The following is a 21,219-nucleotide window of genomic DNA, read 5'->3' as shown; positions in this document are numbered from 1 at the left end:
ACAAAGTATTGTCGTACCATGAAAGTTATGAATTAAATTTTCGATTGTATTTGGCCACTGCAGTGTGTGTGTAAAACATTGACAAGAGTAATGTAATAATGTGCACATAAATACTGTGTATATAGGTACGTAAAGGGTTCATAGGTAACAGGGCGTGTGATATTATACTGGTGAACCGTTGTGCCTAGAGGCCTTCTTCCAATTAGCAGAAGTATCGAAAAAAAAATTCCACGTTTCTAAGTGCATTATTCATTGTGATATTTTAATTCGAACCATGGAAAAAAATTGGGGAAAAATGGCGCTTTATGCAGGTAAACCGTTTTACCCGCATTTAACGGGTTCTAATTCGCCGCATACTAGGGCATAATACGCAGCAGCGCAAACGAGCAGTCTTCCTTCTCTATCGATTTCGAAATGTCTGAACGTTCCCTGTTGTTTCCTCCCGTTCCGTGTCCTTTGTATTGAAAGCCATAAAAATTATTGCTTCCCCGAGACGACCGCGGATCCTGACAAAGACTTTTATTATCTTTAACTTTAATTATCTTACCAAGAGTGCTCCAGCCCACTCTCGTCCGACGATACTTCTACTGATTGGAAGAAGGCCTCTAGGCACAACGGTTCACCAGTATAATATCACACGCCCTGTTACCTATGAACCCTTTACGTACCTATATACACAGTATTTATGTGCACATTATTACATTACTCTTGTCAATGTTTTACACACACACTGCAGTGGCCAAATACAATCGAAAATTTAATTCATAACTTTCATGGTACGACAATACTTTGTGGGAAAAGCGTTTTCCAAGAAGTAATGTGCACGAAGGGTACCTCCAACTCCAAGGTTAATTTTTTGAATTCACACGGCTCAACACTGCTGTTACCATAACCGTGGGAAAGAAAAGCTTTAACCGAACACTCCCTTCTACTTCCCGATATTGCAATAGTGTTATCTAGTCCAGTTCTCACGCCATCAGCAGTTATGAGTTCGGTATAATGAGACGGTAGAGGGTATTGAATGTCTCTTTTTTTTTTGTTAAACTCGACTGTTGAACAGACAGGTGGACGGCAAACTATTAGAATGCACAATCTGAGAAATAAAGTTGTTGCTTTACCACCCGGGGCTCAAGTCGGGAGAAGTATTTGTATACAAGGTACCTACAGAACCATATGCTTCATTTCCTACCTGCTTTAAGGGAAAAAAGTAGTGCAAACTCCCTCGGGATGCAAATAGTAAAAAAAAAATCAGCTTAACAACAATATGTTATTTGTTAGTGAATGTATGTTACCGCCTGTTATCAGAGGAATAAAAATGAGTGAGGATCTTCAAACACCGCAATTGCCCCTTCTCTTCCTCGAACATGAATCCGCTTCTGAAACAAGAAAAACATCTGGATTCCCTCTGACCTTCAGCAAACTGGTCCGCACGGTCGCCTGACAAAAGTATAACTGCAACTACAAATATGGGTAAAAATTTCCAAACAAGAAATAAGGTGTCAAAAAAAGATAGAGGGCGAAGATAAAAGATTGATTCTCCTATAGCTTTACACACTGACCCTATTACACATTCCCCGAATTTTTTCTCCCCACCAAGCGTCTTCATTTGTTAGGGTACGTCCATAGTGAACCGCTTCTCGCTACTCGCTTTATCGCGGCTGAAAAAAGATCGTGAAAACTCATTGGGGCGGCCATACCGGCTGCTTATACCGGCTCAAACTGCTTTTACCCGCTTTAACCAGAATGAATTATTATTTCTTTTTCTCGCTTGACCGGCTCACCGCTTGCAGTTTTGAACGGATACTTTCCTCTAAGTGTTCGTTTTATAATGGAATAGTAAATCGACGGAGTTTTTGTAACGATCAATTATCGTTATTACTAATCGTTGATTAATTATGACATAATAAAAGCGAAATCGTTAATGATTAAGTAATTAAAGAAAATTACCAATTATAGTGAATCCAATTGGAGTTTTTGTGACGATTAATTATTAATACTAATCGTTAATTTTTTATGACATAATAAGCGAAATCGTTAATTAATTAAGGATAATTAATTATCATACTAAATCCAACGGAGTTTTTATGACGCCTAATTATTGTTAATACTAATCGTTAATTAGTTGACGTAATGAAAACGATATCGTTAATTAATCAAAATACCGTTGGATTTCGTTTTATCGTTACTAATTATCGATCATGATTTAGTTTTATCGTTAATAAACTAATTAACGATAAAACGAAATCCAACGGATTTTGCCGTTAATTAGTTAATTATCGGCCAGTTCAGTTTTATCGTTATTAGTTGATTATCGATCATGATTTAGTTTTATCATTAATATAAACTAATTAACGATAAAACTAAATCAAACGGAATTTTGTAACGATTAATTTTCGTTTTTCTAATCGAAAATTTGTTGTGGCACTAAAAGCGAAATCGCTGATTTATCATCAATTAATTAATTTACTATAATTAGCGATTACACTAAACCCATTGCAACTTCAAGGCGAGTCCTATTAATTTCATGTACATTCGTCATTCTTTCATGTTTAATTTTATAATAAATATTTTTTGTTGTCAACAAAAACACACAATAGATCCCCACGTGATAGCCCAATGATGCCAACTGCCCATGCAGGCAGACGCTCCCGCGAGCGGTGCACTATAACCACCACCAGCTAGAATCGCGTGGGATCATCTCGCCTTCTACAACTGCCGCGGTTTAAGCAATAAAGCGAGAAGCGGGAAGCGGTGCACTATGGACGTACCCACAGAGTAATAATACTATAGAGTGCGCGCGAGGGGTTACAATGTGAAGCAAAGATCCGGAGTCACGTGACTCCAGTCGAAAGGCTGGTCAGGGAATCTCACTGGCAATGCTTTCCTTATGGCTACTCGTATGACGATCTACACGCGCTGTCTTATTTTTGATTAGAATGGCCAACACTTGCGCAGCTTTCGGATGTTCTGAGCGGTTTAGGAAAGGGGGACCAGTATCCTTTCACAAGAGAATACTTTTTTGCTTATTCCCCTTCTTATAAATTAAAAATTGGAATATTAAATTGACGATGCAATGGATTTCTGACGTAATCTCAGTTTTTAACGACTCCATTTTGGATTTAATTCAATTAAAGTTCCAAGTTTTGGTAAAATTCAAATGTCATGAATCATTATTAAATGTTTTAATAGAATTTTTGGCAATAAATGATTGAAATTGTGAGTTTTATGAAGTTTTAACTGAAATATACGTCTCCGCAAGATTTGGCGAGATTTGGCGAGCTAGTGAGTTCATTCGACTTTTGCTCAACTTGGAAGAAAATATGCTTTTCAGGAGGAGAAATTTATGAAAAATATTCTATTTAAATAGAATGTGAGGAAAACTCCCCCCCCCCCCCCACTCTAGACAATTGCAGTTTTGCATAAAAGTGCATAACAACCTCTAAAAATAATAGTATTTTTACCCCTCTTCACACCTGAGATAAAACTATTACAGAAAAGAAATTTTTTTATTCATTAATTTATGTTTGTTGTATGTGAAATTGCCGCTTCAAACAAGAAAATTAATTATTCAATTGATTTTTTGAGTCAATATCTGTACTAAGACCTGAAGTCATATATTGTGTACCTCAGATGTTATCTTGAAAAAGAATCATTCTAAAAACGATTTAATACCTTAAATTAAGATTAACATATCATACTTTTGGAGCGAAGAGATTACATATGTCATATATATATATATATATATATATATATGACATATATATATGTCACATATATATATATATGTGTGTGTGACGTGTGTAAATATTATATTATATATATGAAATATTATATCCTAAAATATTATATATATATATATATATATACACACTTTAAATTATTACATATATACTCTACATGGAATTTTAATTCTTATAATTTAGAGAAATTGATGATGAGATTCTGTAATTTTCTTGAGTAAAATCTATTTTAATCCTGAAATATTATGTAAGTGTTTACAGTTTTGTGTGATGAGGTTATAAAAGGTTTTTCAGGAATGTTAGAAATGAAACTTTTTCTTAGTGTTTGAATATTATTTCATGACTGAATATGGTATGAGCGTGAATTACATAACATAATATGATGCATTATAATTAATTATACATTAATTATGAGTATATAGAGTAATTGTAATGTTCTGGAAAGATATATTTTTGTTTTAATAACCCCTCGTATAAATAAATTTTCGAAATTAAAAGCGACAAAGTGAATGAAGAGAATATTTAAAAATATAAATGAATTAGGCTTTACAACATATACGTTGTTCCGTTTTCCAATATTTGTTTATTTTATAGAATTTATTTTTTCAAATCTGATACTCCCTAAATATTTCACATAAAAATGAGTGAAATTCATTGAAAAAATGAAGGAAAGTTTTCATCAACTTGATCGAATTGAGTCAAATTTCGTTACAGCAACATCCTAGCTTCTGCGAAAACGCGCCAAATGTAATAGCGCAGAACCTGTTCTTTCCCCGACAATACTGCTCATCTTTTCTTCACGTTCGACAAGTTTTATGAATAGCGTGCGCGGTCTATTTATATCTTAAGTCTATGGACGTACCCTTAGAAACCGAACAAGTAGCGATGGGTTCACGCCGGCTGTAGTTTTTGCGGTTTATGTTCAACAAAGACTTATATTATCTTTAGACTTTTATTAACTTTAATTATCTTACCAAGAGTGATCCAGACCACTCTCGTGGGACCCTTGCTTTACCGGCCGGTACAAATTAACACTTTCACTTTAGGAACATATTAATCAAGTGTTGTGTATGTAAATACATAAATAATATTGGACTTATTAATCTATAACGATTATTTGAAAATTAATTTATTGAAATTTATAATCGTATTCAGTAATAAATTCTATTATTGCTGAAATTCCGTTGTGGATACAAATATGCTGTTGATTATTCAGTGAAAAGGGTCCCTCATTGGACGGTGAACGCTTATTTGTGTTTCCAATCTTCTTTTTTTTCAAATTCACTATCTCTTTTTCACAAATAAAATTTGAGGTAGACACTGCAGGGCACTGCAAGTTTGATCGAGTGCTATCTTATTTTGAACAAAAAAAAACCAATTTCAGATATGTACATATCTCTATTTGTGAAGAAGCAGAAGAAGAAGCATTCAACAAAAATGACTGTCAAATTATCTTTATATTGAAAAGTAAAGTAATTGTTGTCCAAAAGTTGTTTATTGGAATGCATTTACATTGTTCATTCCTATGTGTAATCAATTTCGCACTATTATATATGAAAAAAAAATTGTTAAAACCTTGAAAACAAAGTATAATTATAATGGAATTATTATGAAAGTGTTAGAAAAAAAATGAAATTATGAGGGAAAAAAAAGATGAAAGAAAATAAAATAAAATTATAAAAGGAAAATTGAACGTATAGAAAAAAGATGAAAGTATAGAAAAAAAAGGAAATGGAAGTATACAAAAAGACGATGAAAAAAAAAGAATGAAAAAATGAAATTAAGAAAAAAATGAAATTATGAAAGAAGAAAAAATGGAAGTGAAGAAAAAGAGAAAAAAAAATTGTCAAAATGTCAAAAATGTGCATGAGGAAGAAAAGTATTAATGTTGTACACTTATGCATGCAAGTACTTTCATGTAAAGATCCACATATAGCATATATGCAATTCTGTTTTAAGAATACAACATACTGCATATTAGTGTAATATAATTTGATGTTGGAATGTATAATCCCTCAGATTTATTAGAGTTTTAATATTTATATTGAGCATTTAAACAAGTTTAATTTGGGAATGATTATAAATAATCAGACTGTGGTAAAAATTTTTTCTTTCTCTGCCAAATGTTTTATATACTATGTTTATATATCCCTTCAACGTTCATAATTCGTAAGTGAAATGTGCTCGTACTCTCAGTACACCACTCACAAATTTCAATTAACTCTGCTTAGAGGAGACAGTTATTAACTGTTTCAAACTCGCCCTTCGAACAATGCAAATTCCTTTTCAGTAGACAACGACATCGATCACTCAGACTCGTTGATGCGATGGTTCACCGAGTAATGTGGCAGTGATGTCTTCAAGCAAAGAAATTTGCTAACTTCACTAATGTGTTCAAAACTTCACATTGAACTGCCATTTCCAGACACCATACACTGGAATTGTTTCCGTGCAATTCCTCTTGAATACGCCTACGGAACGAGATTCTTCGCCGGTGTCGCACTTTGATTGTCCTGAGTAGTCTGCGTAACAAACAGAGTGTTCGGGACTGCCTGCACGTCTGAAAACTAACAAACGGTCAAATAATTCGTTTTCGCTTCGACAGTACTCCAGCGTCGTCCTCTATTCAGTGACTGACATGTGAAAAGAACAAAAACATTTGACGCTCTCTCTACGATATACATTCGCTGCAAAGTGCAACACCCACGCTGCACATCATGGGGACTGATTCGTGACATTGTGCCTAATGCGGACTGAGCCACGACAAGCAATTGACAAGCCAAATTGTTTCTTGTACAAGTGAATTTTGAAAATTTAGACTTTTGAACTAATAACTCTTGAGGCACTGAACAAATACGTTGAAATTGATGTAATGAATGTGCTGTAACTTATTTGGTATCACTTTGCAGCATTTTCAGTGACACACGCTCTACAAACATTTAATGACATTTTATTTCAGTGATAAATGTAAGTGATTTTTTTGTTGCTACGTCTAAACATATTATCGACATATTTTTATGTGACGTTATCCGAAAAAAAATTATACGTATTTTCGCTATTACGAGGATACATAGAAAAAAAAATACTTCCGATAAATCATCAAAAGGGATGATATACCGTAATCTACGTTAATATGAATTCATGAAATTTTTCAAAGCTTCTGTATATTTCATGCTCAGTGATTTTTGCAAAGCTCTTTTGTATATTATTTTATTTCAGCTTATATTATCTTTCTGCAAATCCCTTACGACTATATCGAAGCACATGTATATATCTACAACACATAATGTATGTTCACTTCTATTTTTATATTACATATATATATTTTTTTTTTTTCTTTTCGCATATGTATATCTAGGTATTCTTTTTAATGCATTCCTACATTGCCTACCTTTGTTTCAAGTGATGTATATTTGTACATACCAGATTTTTCATCCATGTTTTGAAGAGCAAACATAATTTTATTGCTAGTATTGTAATTCCCTGACTTGCATTTTCTTTTTCTTTTTTTTCTCGTTTTTTTTCTTTTTCCGCAAGATGGACGTGCATTGCTATGGCGTCGATAGTCATTGCTATCAGATGAAGCGGGAGAGTTCCAATTTCCTGCCCAATGTAATGATAATAAGCAGAAGAAAAAAAGAAAAGAAGGCATTTAAATGTACAAAACATGCTCTTTCGCCTCCATCATCAACACTCCTTAATTTTATGGCCACTTACTTAAAGGGCCCCTTCAAAGATTGCGTAATAACCGCTCCGTATTCTTCTTTTCTCTCTCTCCCCTATAATACTGAAACCTATCTCTTGACCATTGTATTGCCACCTGCAGGCAATTGACTTTATGGCTTTACTTCATCTATTTAACGCATCCCTATCCCTTCCATGGGAATATGTGTCTTTTCTGACTTCCTTTGCTCCTCTCTTCTTTCTTTTCCTTCTCTTTTTTGTACAACCCCCCCCCCCCCCCACAGAGAAAAACCTCTTCCTCCCATATGATGCGAAAGATCGTAGGGGGTGAACTTGACCAATGATGTTAATATTAATACTAATTTGTACCTACGTAATCCTCATCACCCAATAGATGGATCTTTCTTTGAAGCCGGTCTACCAATTGGGAAAAGGGGGTTGGTGCCCCTCAAAACTTTACTTTTTAGAATTTTGAAAAATTAAGGCAGATTGATTAGTGCAAGCTAGAAATCAAGTTGAGAAAAGGATGTAGCACTTAGAATTTGTTCATCGGACGCTGCGATCATCCATGACAAAGAGGATAGAGGAAAGGTAGGAAAGAAATTCTTACCACACTTTAAGTAAATTATGGATGTTTAATTAACACCCAAACTATGAGAGATTAACGGGGGGAGATGGCGAGATTAAATATAATGAGTGTTTAAAGGGAAAAAGAGTTATTCCAACATTAAGTTAAAAAATAGTATAATTGAACATATAGTATTCTATGTATTATGCAGATTTTGGTATCGTAATGTTTGGTTTTTTTTAATTGACTTTTTGTTTGTGTAAATATAAATCGTTCTTTTCATGGTTATTTGATTAAATATTAAATGCTATTTAAATTTTACAGTAACGTGATTCTTTCTTTCGTGAGTCATCATTTCTTTTCTAAATATGTATTGGACCACTAGGAACCTGGGTTAAATCTACATAATTGCATATATATATTCTTCCAGTGGTCATTCAGCATATCCAGGAAAAATACAACATCGTCGCAGACGCTCTCTCGAGGATCGAAATCGATGCTCTATCCCAACTATCACCATTGAATTACAAAGAACTCTCTAATGCTCAAGCCCAAGACGAGGAATTGAAAACATTTTGGCGTCAATCGATTCATCATTGCAAATCGTGAAACAATATTTTCCTATCGAGAATATTCATTTATATTGCGATGCGTCGAAGAAGTCCTCGACCATTTATACCACAATGTCTCCGCACAGCAGTATTCCATCATGTACGCGATTTGGCACATTCCATCATCTAAACGATTTGGCACATTCCATCATCTAAACGATTTGGCACATTCCATCATCTAAACGATTTGGCACATTCCATCATCTAAACGATTTGGCACAAATAGTTGCCAAGGCTCCTGGCAACTATGATATGCAACTTATTTCCTCAAGTTTTGTTAGGCCTGGCATGAAAAGATCTATAAAAGAAGCCATCAAAAGCTGCGCAAAATGTCAAAAATGCAAAATTATCCGCCATACGAAATCTCCTCTTGAAACATTCGCTATGCCCGATCGCTTTGCCCACATCCATATCAACGTCATTGGACCTCTGCCACCATCAGAAGGGTACCAATACTGTATGGCCATCATCGATCGCTTTACCAGATGGACAGAATACATACCAACGCAAGACATGGCAGCTGAAACTACTGCTAAAGCTCTCGTTCATGGATGGATATCAAGATTCGAAACTCCTGTTACCATCACAACCGCTCGAGGACGGAACTTTGAATCAGTTTTTTTCCGTGAGTTGAACGCAATCCTCAGCGCTCACAGAATACATACCATCCCCAATCCAATGGTCATCGGGCATGGCCAATGGTATTTCAGTTGTTTGATGTTTGTGTGTAAGAGACGGTCATTTTTACCGTCACAGGTTTGTGCCCACTGACGACAGTCACGCTGAAGGCCAGGCCAAACAAATCGTTGCTTAATTAACTGAACTGTTTGTTTGATGCCTGGATGTGTGAGACCGTGGACCGCATCAAACGTTGCCCGACGATGTGGATGAGGAACGAAAGGTCGAATCGTCCTTCTAGAAATGTCACAGAAGAGTGTACCTGCGGTGTTAGGCAGAGACAGTTTCTTCAGCTGCAAGGATGTGGATGATGATGATAGTGTTTGGGTTAAATTATCGTCCTCTAGTTGATCTGCGGCCATCTGGTTGTAATTGATGGAGGATGGACACTGGATTGCAGATATTCTTGACATGCAGTCAGCTAGTATGTTTGCACTACCCTTGATGTGTCTGATATATGTGCTGAATTGTTCAATGTAGTCTAGCTGCCTTTGTTGTTGAAGTGATCCCGAGTCTTGTTTCTTGGAGAAAGCAAATACAATGGATTATGATCTGCGTATATGGTGAATGGACGTGTCTCTAGCATATGCCGAAAGCGCTTGATAGATTCATATATCGCCAATAGTTCTCGATCGTAGGCCGGATAATTACGCTGCGCTGGTGAAAGTTGCTTTGAGAAAAAGGCCAATAGTTGTAAACCGTTAGAAGTAGTTTGATGCAGAGCTGCCCCGATGGCGATGTCGGACGCATCGACCATGAGTGCAAGTGTTGCATCAGGATTCGGGTGTGCAAGTAGACACACATTGGCGAGAGTTTGCTTGCATTGTTGGAAAGCTGCAGCTAGTGAGACGGACTAGCTGCCGTTATTGGCACTTTATCTTTCTTATTTACGGTTCCCTTCAACAGTTCGTGTAGCGGTGCTTGAATATGGGCTGCTTTGGGCACGAAACGTCGATAAAAATTGTTGACGATTAGCAAGAACTGGAGCAACTCTTTGTAGTTTGCGGTTGCTTGTAGTTGAGGATTTCAGACACTTTTTCATCTAGTGGCTTGATGCTCTCAGATGATACTTTGTATCCCAGGAACGGAATTTCTGACTGGCCAGATTTGCATTTGGCCACATTAACGGCAAGCCCATATATTTGAAGCCTGTCGAACACAAGGTATAGGTGTTCTTTGTGCTCCTCTATGTTTGCACTGGCGATCAACAAGTCGTCGATATAGGCGAAGCAGAAGTCCATCCCTCTGAGCATTTCGTGTATAAAGCGCTGAAAAGACTGTGCTGCTACAAACAGACTAAAGGGAAAATATAAGAATTCAAAAAGGCCGATAGGTGTTATTATGGTAGTTTTCTTTACATCATCTGGATTAACTGTATGTGGTTATAGGCTTTAGTTATTATCCACTTTTGAGAAAATGCGTTTACCATAGAGATTTTGGGAAAAATCTTAAATATGAGGAATTCGGTTGAGAGCTCTGTAATCCCCTGTAGGTGACCAATCGGTATGGTATATCTACCTTCGGAGACCATATGTAAGGGACTAGCCCAATTGCTTTTTGAAGGATGACAGATGCCCTGTTCAAGCATGTAATTACATTCTTCCTTAGCAGCTTGGAGCTGTTGTGGATGCATCCGTCTAGCTTTCACAAAAACGGGAAGACCATTTGTGGGAATGAAATGCAGAGTGTCATGTTTGACATCAGCGAGCCTATAGTTTGGTTTCGTTATTTCCAGAAATTTTTCCAAAATAGCATGAAATTCAGTCTCCTGGGAAATTGTTTTAATATCATAGTGTGAACAAGAAAGAATTCGGCCTTTTTTTGAAATATTAGTCAATGGCCTATCAATATAATCAGTAAATAGGTCTATCAATTTCATATTTTTGATATCAACTATTAAGCTAAAATTTCGAAGAAAATCTGCACCGATGATGGATTTGTTGACATATGCGACGGTGAACAGCCCCTTGAATGAACGTCTGAGATCGAAATTTATATTCAACTATTTTGTACCATACGTTTGAATTTTCGTGTTGTTTGCTGCTACTAATTGATAGGAAAGAGCTTTTCGTTTCTCGGTAGAAGATGGAAGTATGACGCAAATATCCGATCCGCTATCAATTAAAAATTTCAAATTGGATGTGCGATCGGAAATGAAAATTCGGCTACTATTGTTAGGCCTTACGATCTCCGCCGCGTCGACCGAAGGGACAACGTGGGGGTTTCCCCCTTGAGAACGACCTCTTCATTGTTTAATTTATTTATTTTCTTTTTTTCTCCTTCTTTTTTTTAATTTCTACTTGTATAATTCTCTGGTGTTTGGTCAGAACATGATATCTCCAAAAAATGGCTTTTTAATCTAATAGCAAGTCTTGCTAATTATAACTAATTAGAAGAAAGATAAATGCTCAAATACGTGCGTACAGCTAAACACGATGCTGACGTATGATATTTTCATTCGCATTTGTGTGTATGCTTCATTTCTGATTTTTAAATGACAAAGAAAATGCTTATATCTCAAAAATGTGATTTTGGAGTTATCAAGTTCTGACCAAACACCACAGAATTTTCAGTTATGTGTAAACAGTTGCCTTAGGCACTATACTCTGGCTTTGAAACTTTTATTTTGATTTTTTAATTTTTTAACATTTTTTATTCTGAATCTTGAATTCAGTATTTCTTTCAGAATGTATAAATATATATCATCTTGTTTTTTACATTTCTGTGGTATTTTTTGATACCAGGGGGTGACCCGGACAAGCACCGGCTCATTTAATTGACCTTTTGATGACGGGCCTGAATTTAGGTCCGATGGGTATGGAGGCCACAGGTTTACGGAAAATTCACCGCCAACAATTCACCGCCGGAAAATTCACCGCCAACAATTCACCGCCGGAAAATTCACCGACAACAATTCACCGCCGGAAAATTCACCGACAACAATTCACCGCCATGCAATTCACCGCTAGGAAAATTCACCGCCATGCAATTCACCGCTAGGAAAATTCACCGCCATGCAATTCACCGCTAGGAAAATTCACCGCCATGCAATTCACCGCTAGGAAAATTCACCGACCAACAATTCACCGCCATGCAATTCACCGCTAGGAAAATTCACCGACCAACAATTCACCGCCATGCAATTCACCGACGACATTTCGATGCGAGTCAGTTAGCGAGGGAATGAGCGATTGAGTTACTGAATGAGTGACCCAGTGACCGAGTGAGTGACCGAGTGAGTAAGTGATTCAGTGAGTTACTGATTCAATGAGCGAGTAAGTCAGTCCGTGAATGAGTGACCCAGTGAGTGACTGAGTGACCGAGTGAGTAAGTGATTCAGTGAGCGAGTGGGTTACTGATTCAATGAGCGAGTAAGTCAGTCCGTGAGTGAGTGAGCGAGCGAGCTGCTAAGTGAGTGAGCGATCTAGTGAGTGAGTGATCTATTGAGTGAGTAAGTGCCAGATCCTAAAGATATGGCGGAAAGTTTAAATAATGACTTTATGAGAAGAAATTCAGATGATACGGATTCGGGTTGCTGTATTTTTGAAATATCATTTGATCATTTTTGTCGCACCACTGTCATTTTCTGCACACGAGAGCTAATTAGACCGGGACCTACAATTTATTGCCGATTCCGAACGGCAGGCTTATTTTTTATACTCGTCGAGAGGTTGATGCGCTAACCCCTCGATGGGGGACTCCCTGCTGTAGCAATTTTTTGCTGCGGTCAAGTCGCCGTTTTTTTCTTTCTTGTACCCCTGTGTCAGGAAAGTTTTCTGACAAGGACGAACCGGGTATCGAACTCGCGACACCTCTAAACATCCTTTGGTACTTTAGGCGAGCATCTTATCGACCGGGCTACCGCGCCCCATTTTTGAAATATATGACATCCATATTTATTGTGGGCATCTTTTTCTCGCTGGGTATTTTGCCTGTTGTGGCCTTGTATTTGTATAAATGACAAATTGCTGTTGCCCAATACAAGATAGTATATTCAACAAAATTCCATTAACTCGGTTTTACTCAGAAACTTCTAATGAAATGTTAAAAGGGATAATAACAGAATTAAAAGATAATAAAGTAAGTGGATACGCGATGAATTAACTTCCTAAAAATGCTTAAAATCATCTCCTGTTATCACTTTGATATTATAAAAAAACATCGCTGATCATCAGTAACCAATGGATTTTTTTTATGATGAACTAGCTGTTACCCGCGATTTCACGTGATGAACTTTCAGAAATCCCGCCTTAGTGCGTATCTAGTATATGTACTCTATATTTACTATATACGTATATATATACTTCCTATGCAACGGAAATTATTGACGATTTTTTTATTACGGGAGTCGGTGACGTTTTTTGAGTGATGGAAATCTGTTACGATTTTGGGATCAAGTTTTCATTTAACTCTTGCATATGTCGGGACCCATTTGACACATCGGGACCAAGTTATGTGCATGTACCCAGAGGTTCCCACATCCTACAGCAAGTCCTCTAAGCTGAAATAGATGGCGGGCACCGAAACCAGCTTTTTTGGGTCCCTGTTACTGGATGTGGGCCCTGGATTTTATTCGTTTTAAAATTGATAAAAATTAAAAATTTTCGTGGCCACTCACAGGGGGTATGTCCGACAAGACTTCAGGTCGGGGCCCCATGGAAAAGTTGACAGGTTTCATTTCGGGTGTCCCTGGATGAATCTCATTGATTTTTGTTGTTTAACATTGTAAAATTTGCAACACATCGGTATCCCGAGATAAATCCAGTCAGGGCCCCCACTAAAATTCAACGAATTGGAGTTTGGGGAGCCCCATGGGGAAGTTTTCTGGGGTTACTTGATGAATCACATTTGTTTTTTGTTGCTTTGTTATTATAAAATTCGCTTCTTCAGTAAGCTGGTGTTTTCACGTGTTCCTTTCCATAGCACGCTGATGAAGTAGGACGAAATAAACAAGATATGTTGTGAAGAGAAAAGGGGGGGGGGGGGTTGGCCGCCAAAGGTGGTAGGGGGACAGAGCCCCTAGTACTGTATATAAAATAACATGTCCTGACTGATTCATCATCGCCGAGCCAAAACCGCTGAAGCTGTAAATATCAAATTTTGTGAATAGTTTTTTTCACGACGTAAAGACTCACTACTCACTAAGAAATGGTTTTTCCATATTCGATAACCTAAGGGCGTCATAAGAGGGGGGGGGGGTCAACGTTGAAATCATGCCGAGCCGAAACAGCTGAAGCTATAAATATGACATTAGATCAATATTGTAATATAGACTCATTGAGAAGGGATTTTTCCAAATTCAACCCCCTAAGGGGGGTTTCAAAAGTTATATGGAGCAATCAGCACTGAGCCGAAGTCGCTTAAGCCATAAATATGAAATTTAGTTAGTATTATATTTTATAATGTACATACACACTAAGACAGAATTTCTGGAAGTTCATCTCCCATGGGGGTTATGAGGTGAGAGTAATTTTGAGATTGCAAAATCCACGCGAGCGAAGCCGCGGATAACAACTCGTAATAAAATATAATGCTTACTAAATTTTATATTTACGGCTTCAGGGATTTCGGCTCAGTGATGATTACTCCATATAACCTTTGAAACCGCCCCCCCCTCTCTTTATTAGGGGGGTTGAATTTTGACATTTGACTTAAGTCTTAGACTTAAAACGAACATTCGATTATGTTGATTTAAATATTCTAACAAATAAAAACACTTCTCAGCAGGCAATGTACTATATTGGTTTAAAACATATTACTACAATAGGAAACAAGCTGCCATAATAAATGGTAAAATCAGCACATTTGAAATATAATGAAAGGAGTCCCACAAGGATCGGCCCTTGGGTCATAATTATTTCTAGTTTATATTAATGATTTATGTAAAATAAAGTAGAACGGTAGAATAATTTCATTCGCAGATGACACAAGCCTATATGTTGAAGACGGGGGTGGATTTAGAGCTCGCTGTTGGTAGGGGTGATTTTAAAAATCTTTAAAAATCTAGTCTAAGCATCGGTGACCACATGTCCTGCATTTTGTCTCGTATTTTCCGTGGCAGTCCGGTTTTTCTGTTTTTTCTTCTCCATCCAGACTTTTTCAAAAATGTCACGGTTTTACTCGTTTATAGTCGAAGTTTTCTTGAATTTGTTGTTTAATTTTTTGTTGCAATATTACCATATAGAAGTTCCGAAAATTTCATAAAATATCACAGTATTTTAAATACAGTTAAACTCGGTTATAACGATATCGAAGATTCCGCGGGATTTCGGCGTTATAACCGAGTCTGGCTGTATTGCTTTCACTTTTAGAATATTGTTCTAGAGCTGTTTTAGTTATTTTCTAACATTTACCGGTGATTATGTATGATCCCCACCTCATATTAGTTCACTACGACGCAGTTCGTTTTGTAGAGGCCATATAATATAGAGGTCCTACTACTGATGCTGGAAAAAAAATTAATGGAATAAAGTGAATATAAAGATAAGTTTGATTTTCTCCATCAGCAAAACTGGTAAAAGAAAGCCATAGCCTCATATTGTTTAAAGTTATATGCGTGAGTTCAAAAATCGTATGAAATTATCTCGTTTTAAACATCCAATTCTTGAACATAAAACCTCTTGGGTGACAAATAACATTTTCGAAAACAAACTCACGGAACCACAGCTTCAAGAAACGATATAAAAAATGGCATTCTTTTTGGGCAATGTTAGAGGAGTATTTTAGAAGGATAATTTTCACACAGCTTTCATTACATGCATATTTAATTGGTAATTTTCAATCAAAACCTACAATATTTAATTGGTAATTTTCAATCAAAACCTACAATATTTAATTAGTAATATCTGACATAATTTTCATTCAAAACATACAGTATTTATTTAACAATTTTCGACATGATTTTCTTCCTTACATATTTATAATTAAAGGGTTCCAATCTACTAATCTAGAAAAACAGAAAACACGCAAATGTAAGAAAAAACGGGAGAAAAATATTCATTTCTCACAAATATTGATATCATAATTAAAATGATACATTATGAGCTATACCTCTCAAATAGTCTTTAATGTCACATCCTTGATGATACTTATCAACTAAATTCTTTAATCTCTGCGCAGAGTCCCGGTATTTCTTTCTCCTAATCAATGTGATGGTTTTGTCCACCTACAGTTTGCTCCATCCGAACTTCATTCAAACTCTGTTCTCTTTTTATGGAACCGATGAACTTCCATATATCTGGGTGGTGAGCAGATAATTGCTGTTGCAACGCTCTATGCCATCCTTCTATAGAATTGTTGGTATTAGGGAAATCGTTACGCGATCAATCACTTACTCACTCGGTCACTCACTCACTCACTCACTCGGTCACTCAATCACTTACTTACTCGGTCACTCACTCACTGGGTCACTCGGTCACTCACTCACTGGGTCACTCGGTCACTCAATCACTGACTCGGTCACTCCATCACTAACTCGGTCACTGGATCAATCACTCGGTCACTGGATCAATCACTCGGTCACTCAAGCACTGACTCGGTCACTGGATCAATCACTCGGTCACTCGCTCAATCACTGACTCGGTCACTCGCTCAATCACTTACTCACTGGGTCACTCACTCACTGGGTCACTCACTCACTGGGTCACTCACTCACTGGGTCACTCACTCACTCGGTCACTCAGTCACTTACTTACTCGGTCACTCAATCACTTACTTACTCGGTCACTCACTCGGTCACTCACTCAATCACTTACTCACTCGGTCACTCAGTGACTCACTGGGTCACTCACTCACTCGGTCACTCAATCACTTACCCACTCGGTCACTCAGTCACTCACTGGGTCACTCACTCACGCGGTCACTCAATCACTTACCCACTCGGTCACTCAGTCACTCACTGGGTCACTCACTGGGTCACTCGGTCACTCAATCACTGACTTGGTCACTGGATCAATCACTCGGTCACTCGCTCAATCACTCGGTCACTCAATCACTGACTCGGTCACTGGATCAATCACTCGGTCACTCGCTCAATCACTCGGTCACTCAATCACTGACTCGGTCACTGGATCAATCACTCGGTCAATCGCTCAATCACTCGGTCACTCGCTCAATCACTTACTCACTCGGTCACTCACTCACCTGGGTCACTCGGTCACTCAGTCACTCACTGGGTCACTCAGTGACTCACTGGGTCACTCACTCCCTCGGCCACTCAGTCACTCACTCACTCACTGGGTCACTCACTCACTCAGTAACTCAATCGCTCACTCCCTCGCTAACTGACTCGCATTGAACTGTCGTCGGTGAATTGCTAGTCGGTGAATTTTCCTAGTGGTGAATTGCATGGCGGTGAATTGTTGGTCGGTGAATTTTCCTAGCGGTGAATTGCATGGCGGTGAATTGTTGTCGGTGAATTGCTGGCGGTGAATTTTCCGGACACGGAGGCCACAGACCTACCACGTCCATTCCACCGTCCGGAATATTTGACATTGAGGACATGACGGAAGTTATGCTAAGGTGTGCTGGGGCTCCATCGTGCAAAAACCTCATGTACCTCTGCTAAAACTCTGAGTGGATTTCGACCATAGGTTCCAATGTAAATATTGCTCGTGTTGATGGGTGCTTCTGAATTGTTCGCAAAATATTCTGTAGAATTTCCTCATCTTTTCAAACGGCAACGGCAATATATAGTTCAATGGGTATTCATTTTTTTTATCGTTAGAGAAAAACGGGGAATACTCACCAAGGTCCTAAGAGCTGTATGTCCGCACCGTCATTTTTGCCAATTATGTTCTCTCCAGGTTTTAGCAAATGAATAATTTTACCAGAGAGCATTGGATCAAAATTGAGGTTAGCGAAATGCGGTTTGAACTTCTTTTCTTTCTCCATCTTCATTATGTCTCTTTCCTTAAAACATAAAAATGTGGATTTTAATAATTGAGATTACAACGATGGTAAAGCTTCCATTAAACTCTCTAAGAATAATATTGGCATGCTCACATTCAATTTTATCAAAAGCTTATTTGAGAACTTTAATTAGATGGAGATGGTAAAATTTCCCAGAACTCAATGATATACCGTAAAATTACTATAAGGCTTAAGAGACTCCACACCAAACCTCTGATATCAAGTTTTATTTTATTATTTAAGAATAAAATTGTGAAGTATGGACAAAAGAAAAGTTCTACCTTTACTGAAAATATTCTTAAAATATTATTAATGTACACTGGTGAAATAAATTAAGAGAATTTGCATATTTTATCGAAGTTCATGAAAAGAACTGAACTGAATGTAAAACCACTGCTTCTAGACAAAAATGCACATCTTGTACGTCAAATACGTAATCGTACACGTGTGTGTAGGCGGAGCCAGTAGAGAAACAGGACTCGAGGCGACCACCGATAGACAGCCCCTTTACTTCCAACCCATCTCACTAATGGCAGTAAATTGCACTATAGCGATATGGCCAGAGTTGGTGTTTGGTGAAGTAGTAGTAGAGAAACAGGCTTTATAAGCGCGCGTAAGTTAAGACGCATTTCGTTCGCTAGCACACCTCGGCGAATTTTTTGGTGTTATTTTGCAGCAATCGGTTAATTTCAAATTGTAACAGTAAAAATGAGTAACCACCAACGTTTAGATGATGGAATGAGGTGGCGAATTGTGGGGAGGCTAGAAGCAGGCCAATCTCAAGTCCAGATTTGTAGAGAGTTCAATTTTACGCCCAGCGTCGTGTGTAACTTATGGAAACAGTTCCAGGATACCGGATCCATCGAGAGAAAGCCTGGGCCAGGTCGTCCAAGAGCCACGACGGCCAGAGAAGATCGCCATTTGTCGATTATAGCGAGGCGTAACAGGAGTGCTACAGCTTCTCAACTCTCTCGTGACTTGTACGCAGCCACAGGAACCCGTGTATCAAGGGTGACTGTTTCCAAAAGACTTCATGAGAGAGGGTTGTTTGCAAGAAGACCTGCTGTTTGCGTCCCGCTCACTTCTACGGACAGGAGAATCCGTTTATCATGGTGCAGAGAGCATGGAGATTGGAGTATGGATCATTGGGCGACCGTTCTCTTCACTGATGAGTCCCGGTTCAGCCTAACCACCGATTCTCGCCGTACGTTCATATGGACAGAACCAGGGACCCGCTACCTACCCTCCAATGTCCGCGAAATCGACCATTATGACAGAGGAGGTTTAATGGTCTGGGCAGGCATCATGTTGGATGGCCGCACACCTCTCCATGTATTTGAAAGAGGCATTGTGACTGGTGTGAGGTATAGGGTTGAGGTCTTGGAGCCCTATGTTCGCCTTTTCAAGGGTGCAGTTGGCCCTGAGTTCATTTTAATGGACGATAATGCGAGGCCACATAGAGCTCTTCTGCTCGACGATTTTCTAGAGAGTGAGGATATTCGCCGGATGGATTGGCCAGCCAGTTCTCCAGACCTTAACCCTATAGAGCATGTCTGGGACGCTCTGGGGAGGGCAATTGCAACTCGCAACCCCCCTCCGGGAACCATCCAGGGAATGAAAACAGCGTTGCTGAACGAGTGAGACCAATTGCCACAGGAAATGATAAACTGCCTTATTTCAAGTATGTAATCACGCTGCGAGACCTACATATCTGTAAGAGGGGACCATACCCCCTATAAACCTATCTATTAACCCATTTTTTTGTTTATTCTGCAACCGCTGTTTCATACCTTCCGACTCCAACTTGTGTTACGCACAATCATGCGTGTGTGTATTACAATTATTGAATAGTTATTTGTTTTGTATTGTATCAATGTATGTACATATCAAATTTCATTAAAATCAGTACAGTAGTTCTAGAGATAATCGACCAAGTCTGCAAATTCTCTTAATTTCTTACACCAGTGTAGGTTGACCACTTTTCCTGACTTGGTGTCAGCATCAGTGATAAAAATGCAATGGGATTCCACCTACTGGGATGATATTGCATGAAAGATTCATCTTTGGCATCGGTCCATAATCTGATTAGGGCATATGGATTTGGATGGTGGAGTGCTTTAGCAAATGCAGCTTTCTCTTTGTCGAATGCATATTGGCATGAGCAGCCTTCAAACGAAGCGACGGTAGAAGTTGAAAGACCCAAGAATTTTCTAAGTTTTGTGAGAGTGGTTGGCTCAGGATATTTTGTGATGGCTTTGACTCGATCTGGAAGAGGTTTGATTCCAGTTGGCGAAACCTGTACTCCAAGAAAGTCAACTGTGAAAAAGCCGAAACGGATGATACACTTGGAAAGCTTCAGCGAGAGACCATAGTCATTAAGTCGCTGAAAAAGTGTTCTTAGATGATGAAGGTGTTCCTCATCATCTAAGTATATCATCAACAAACGCATATGTGAATGGAAGATCTCGCAACATTTCATCGATGAAGCGTTAGAAAGTATATGCCGCGTTGCACAGACCAAAAGGCATCCGTGTGCTTCTAGAGTCCAAATGACGTGATGATTGCGGTCTTGTGAATGTGATCCAGATGAACTGGAATTTGATGATAGGCATTTACTAGGTCCACATGAGAGAAGATTGTTTTTCCATGCAGTTCAGATGTGAAATCTGAGGTGATATATTAGCCCCTTGATGGTTATTGCCTTCTCAATCGAACACTCATCATTTCAATAGTAACCAATCACTTTTATTCATTATAATAAATCAGTGTTGGATAATTAATAAATCAGTGGTGGATAATTAATAAATCAGTGTTGGATAATTAATAAATCAGTGTCGGATAATTAATAAATCAGTGTTGGATAATTAATAAATCAGTGGTTGACAATTAATAAATCAGTGTTCGCTGCTTGTTGCCGAAAGTGGCCTCCCAGCTAGTTTCTCATTTGCTGAAACTTGCAAGGAAATGAACATTTTCTTGCCTTGTCACCGAAGTTCGTGTGGTAAAAGCACATGTTATCTTCATGTTA

General features: G+C 38.1%; 1 protein-coding gene across 2 annotated transcripts in view; it reads right to left on the bottom strand.

The window, feature by feature from the left end:
* LOC149080429 (kinesin-like protein KIF28) overlaps window positions 1–21,219 on the bottom strand; it is a 1,038,199-nt gene that overhangs the window by 582,995 nt on the left and 433,985 nt on the right. For both annotated transcript variants that reach the window (XM_089239551.1, XM_089239552.1), the window contains exon 12: window positions 18,028–18,191. In XM_089239551.1, coding sequence (XP_089095677.1) covers window positions 18,028–18,191 — 164 coding nt within the window. The remainder of the gene's footprint in view (window positions 1–18,027; window positions 18,192–21,219) is intronic.

The sequence above is a fragment of the Pholcus phalangioides genome, unplaced genomic scaffold (assembly GCF_987345545.1).
Source record: "Pholcus phalangioides strain wild (caught in Gottingen) unplaced genomic scaffold, Ppha-v1.0 ptg000011l_1, whole genome shotgun sequence".
Taxonomy (NCBI): domain Eukaryota; kingdom Metazoa; phylum Arthropoda; class Arachnida; order Araneae; family Pholcidae; genus Pholcus; species Pholcus phalangioides.
This window is presented reverse-complemented; position numbering and strand designations above follow the sequence as displayed.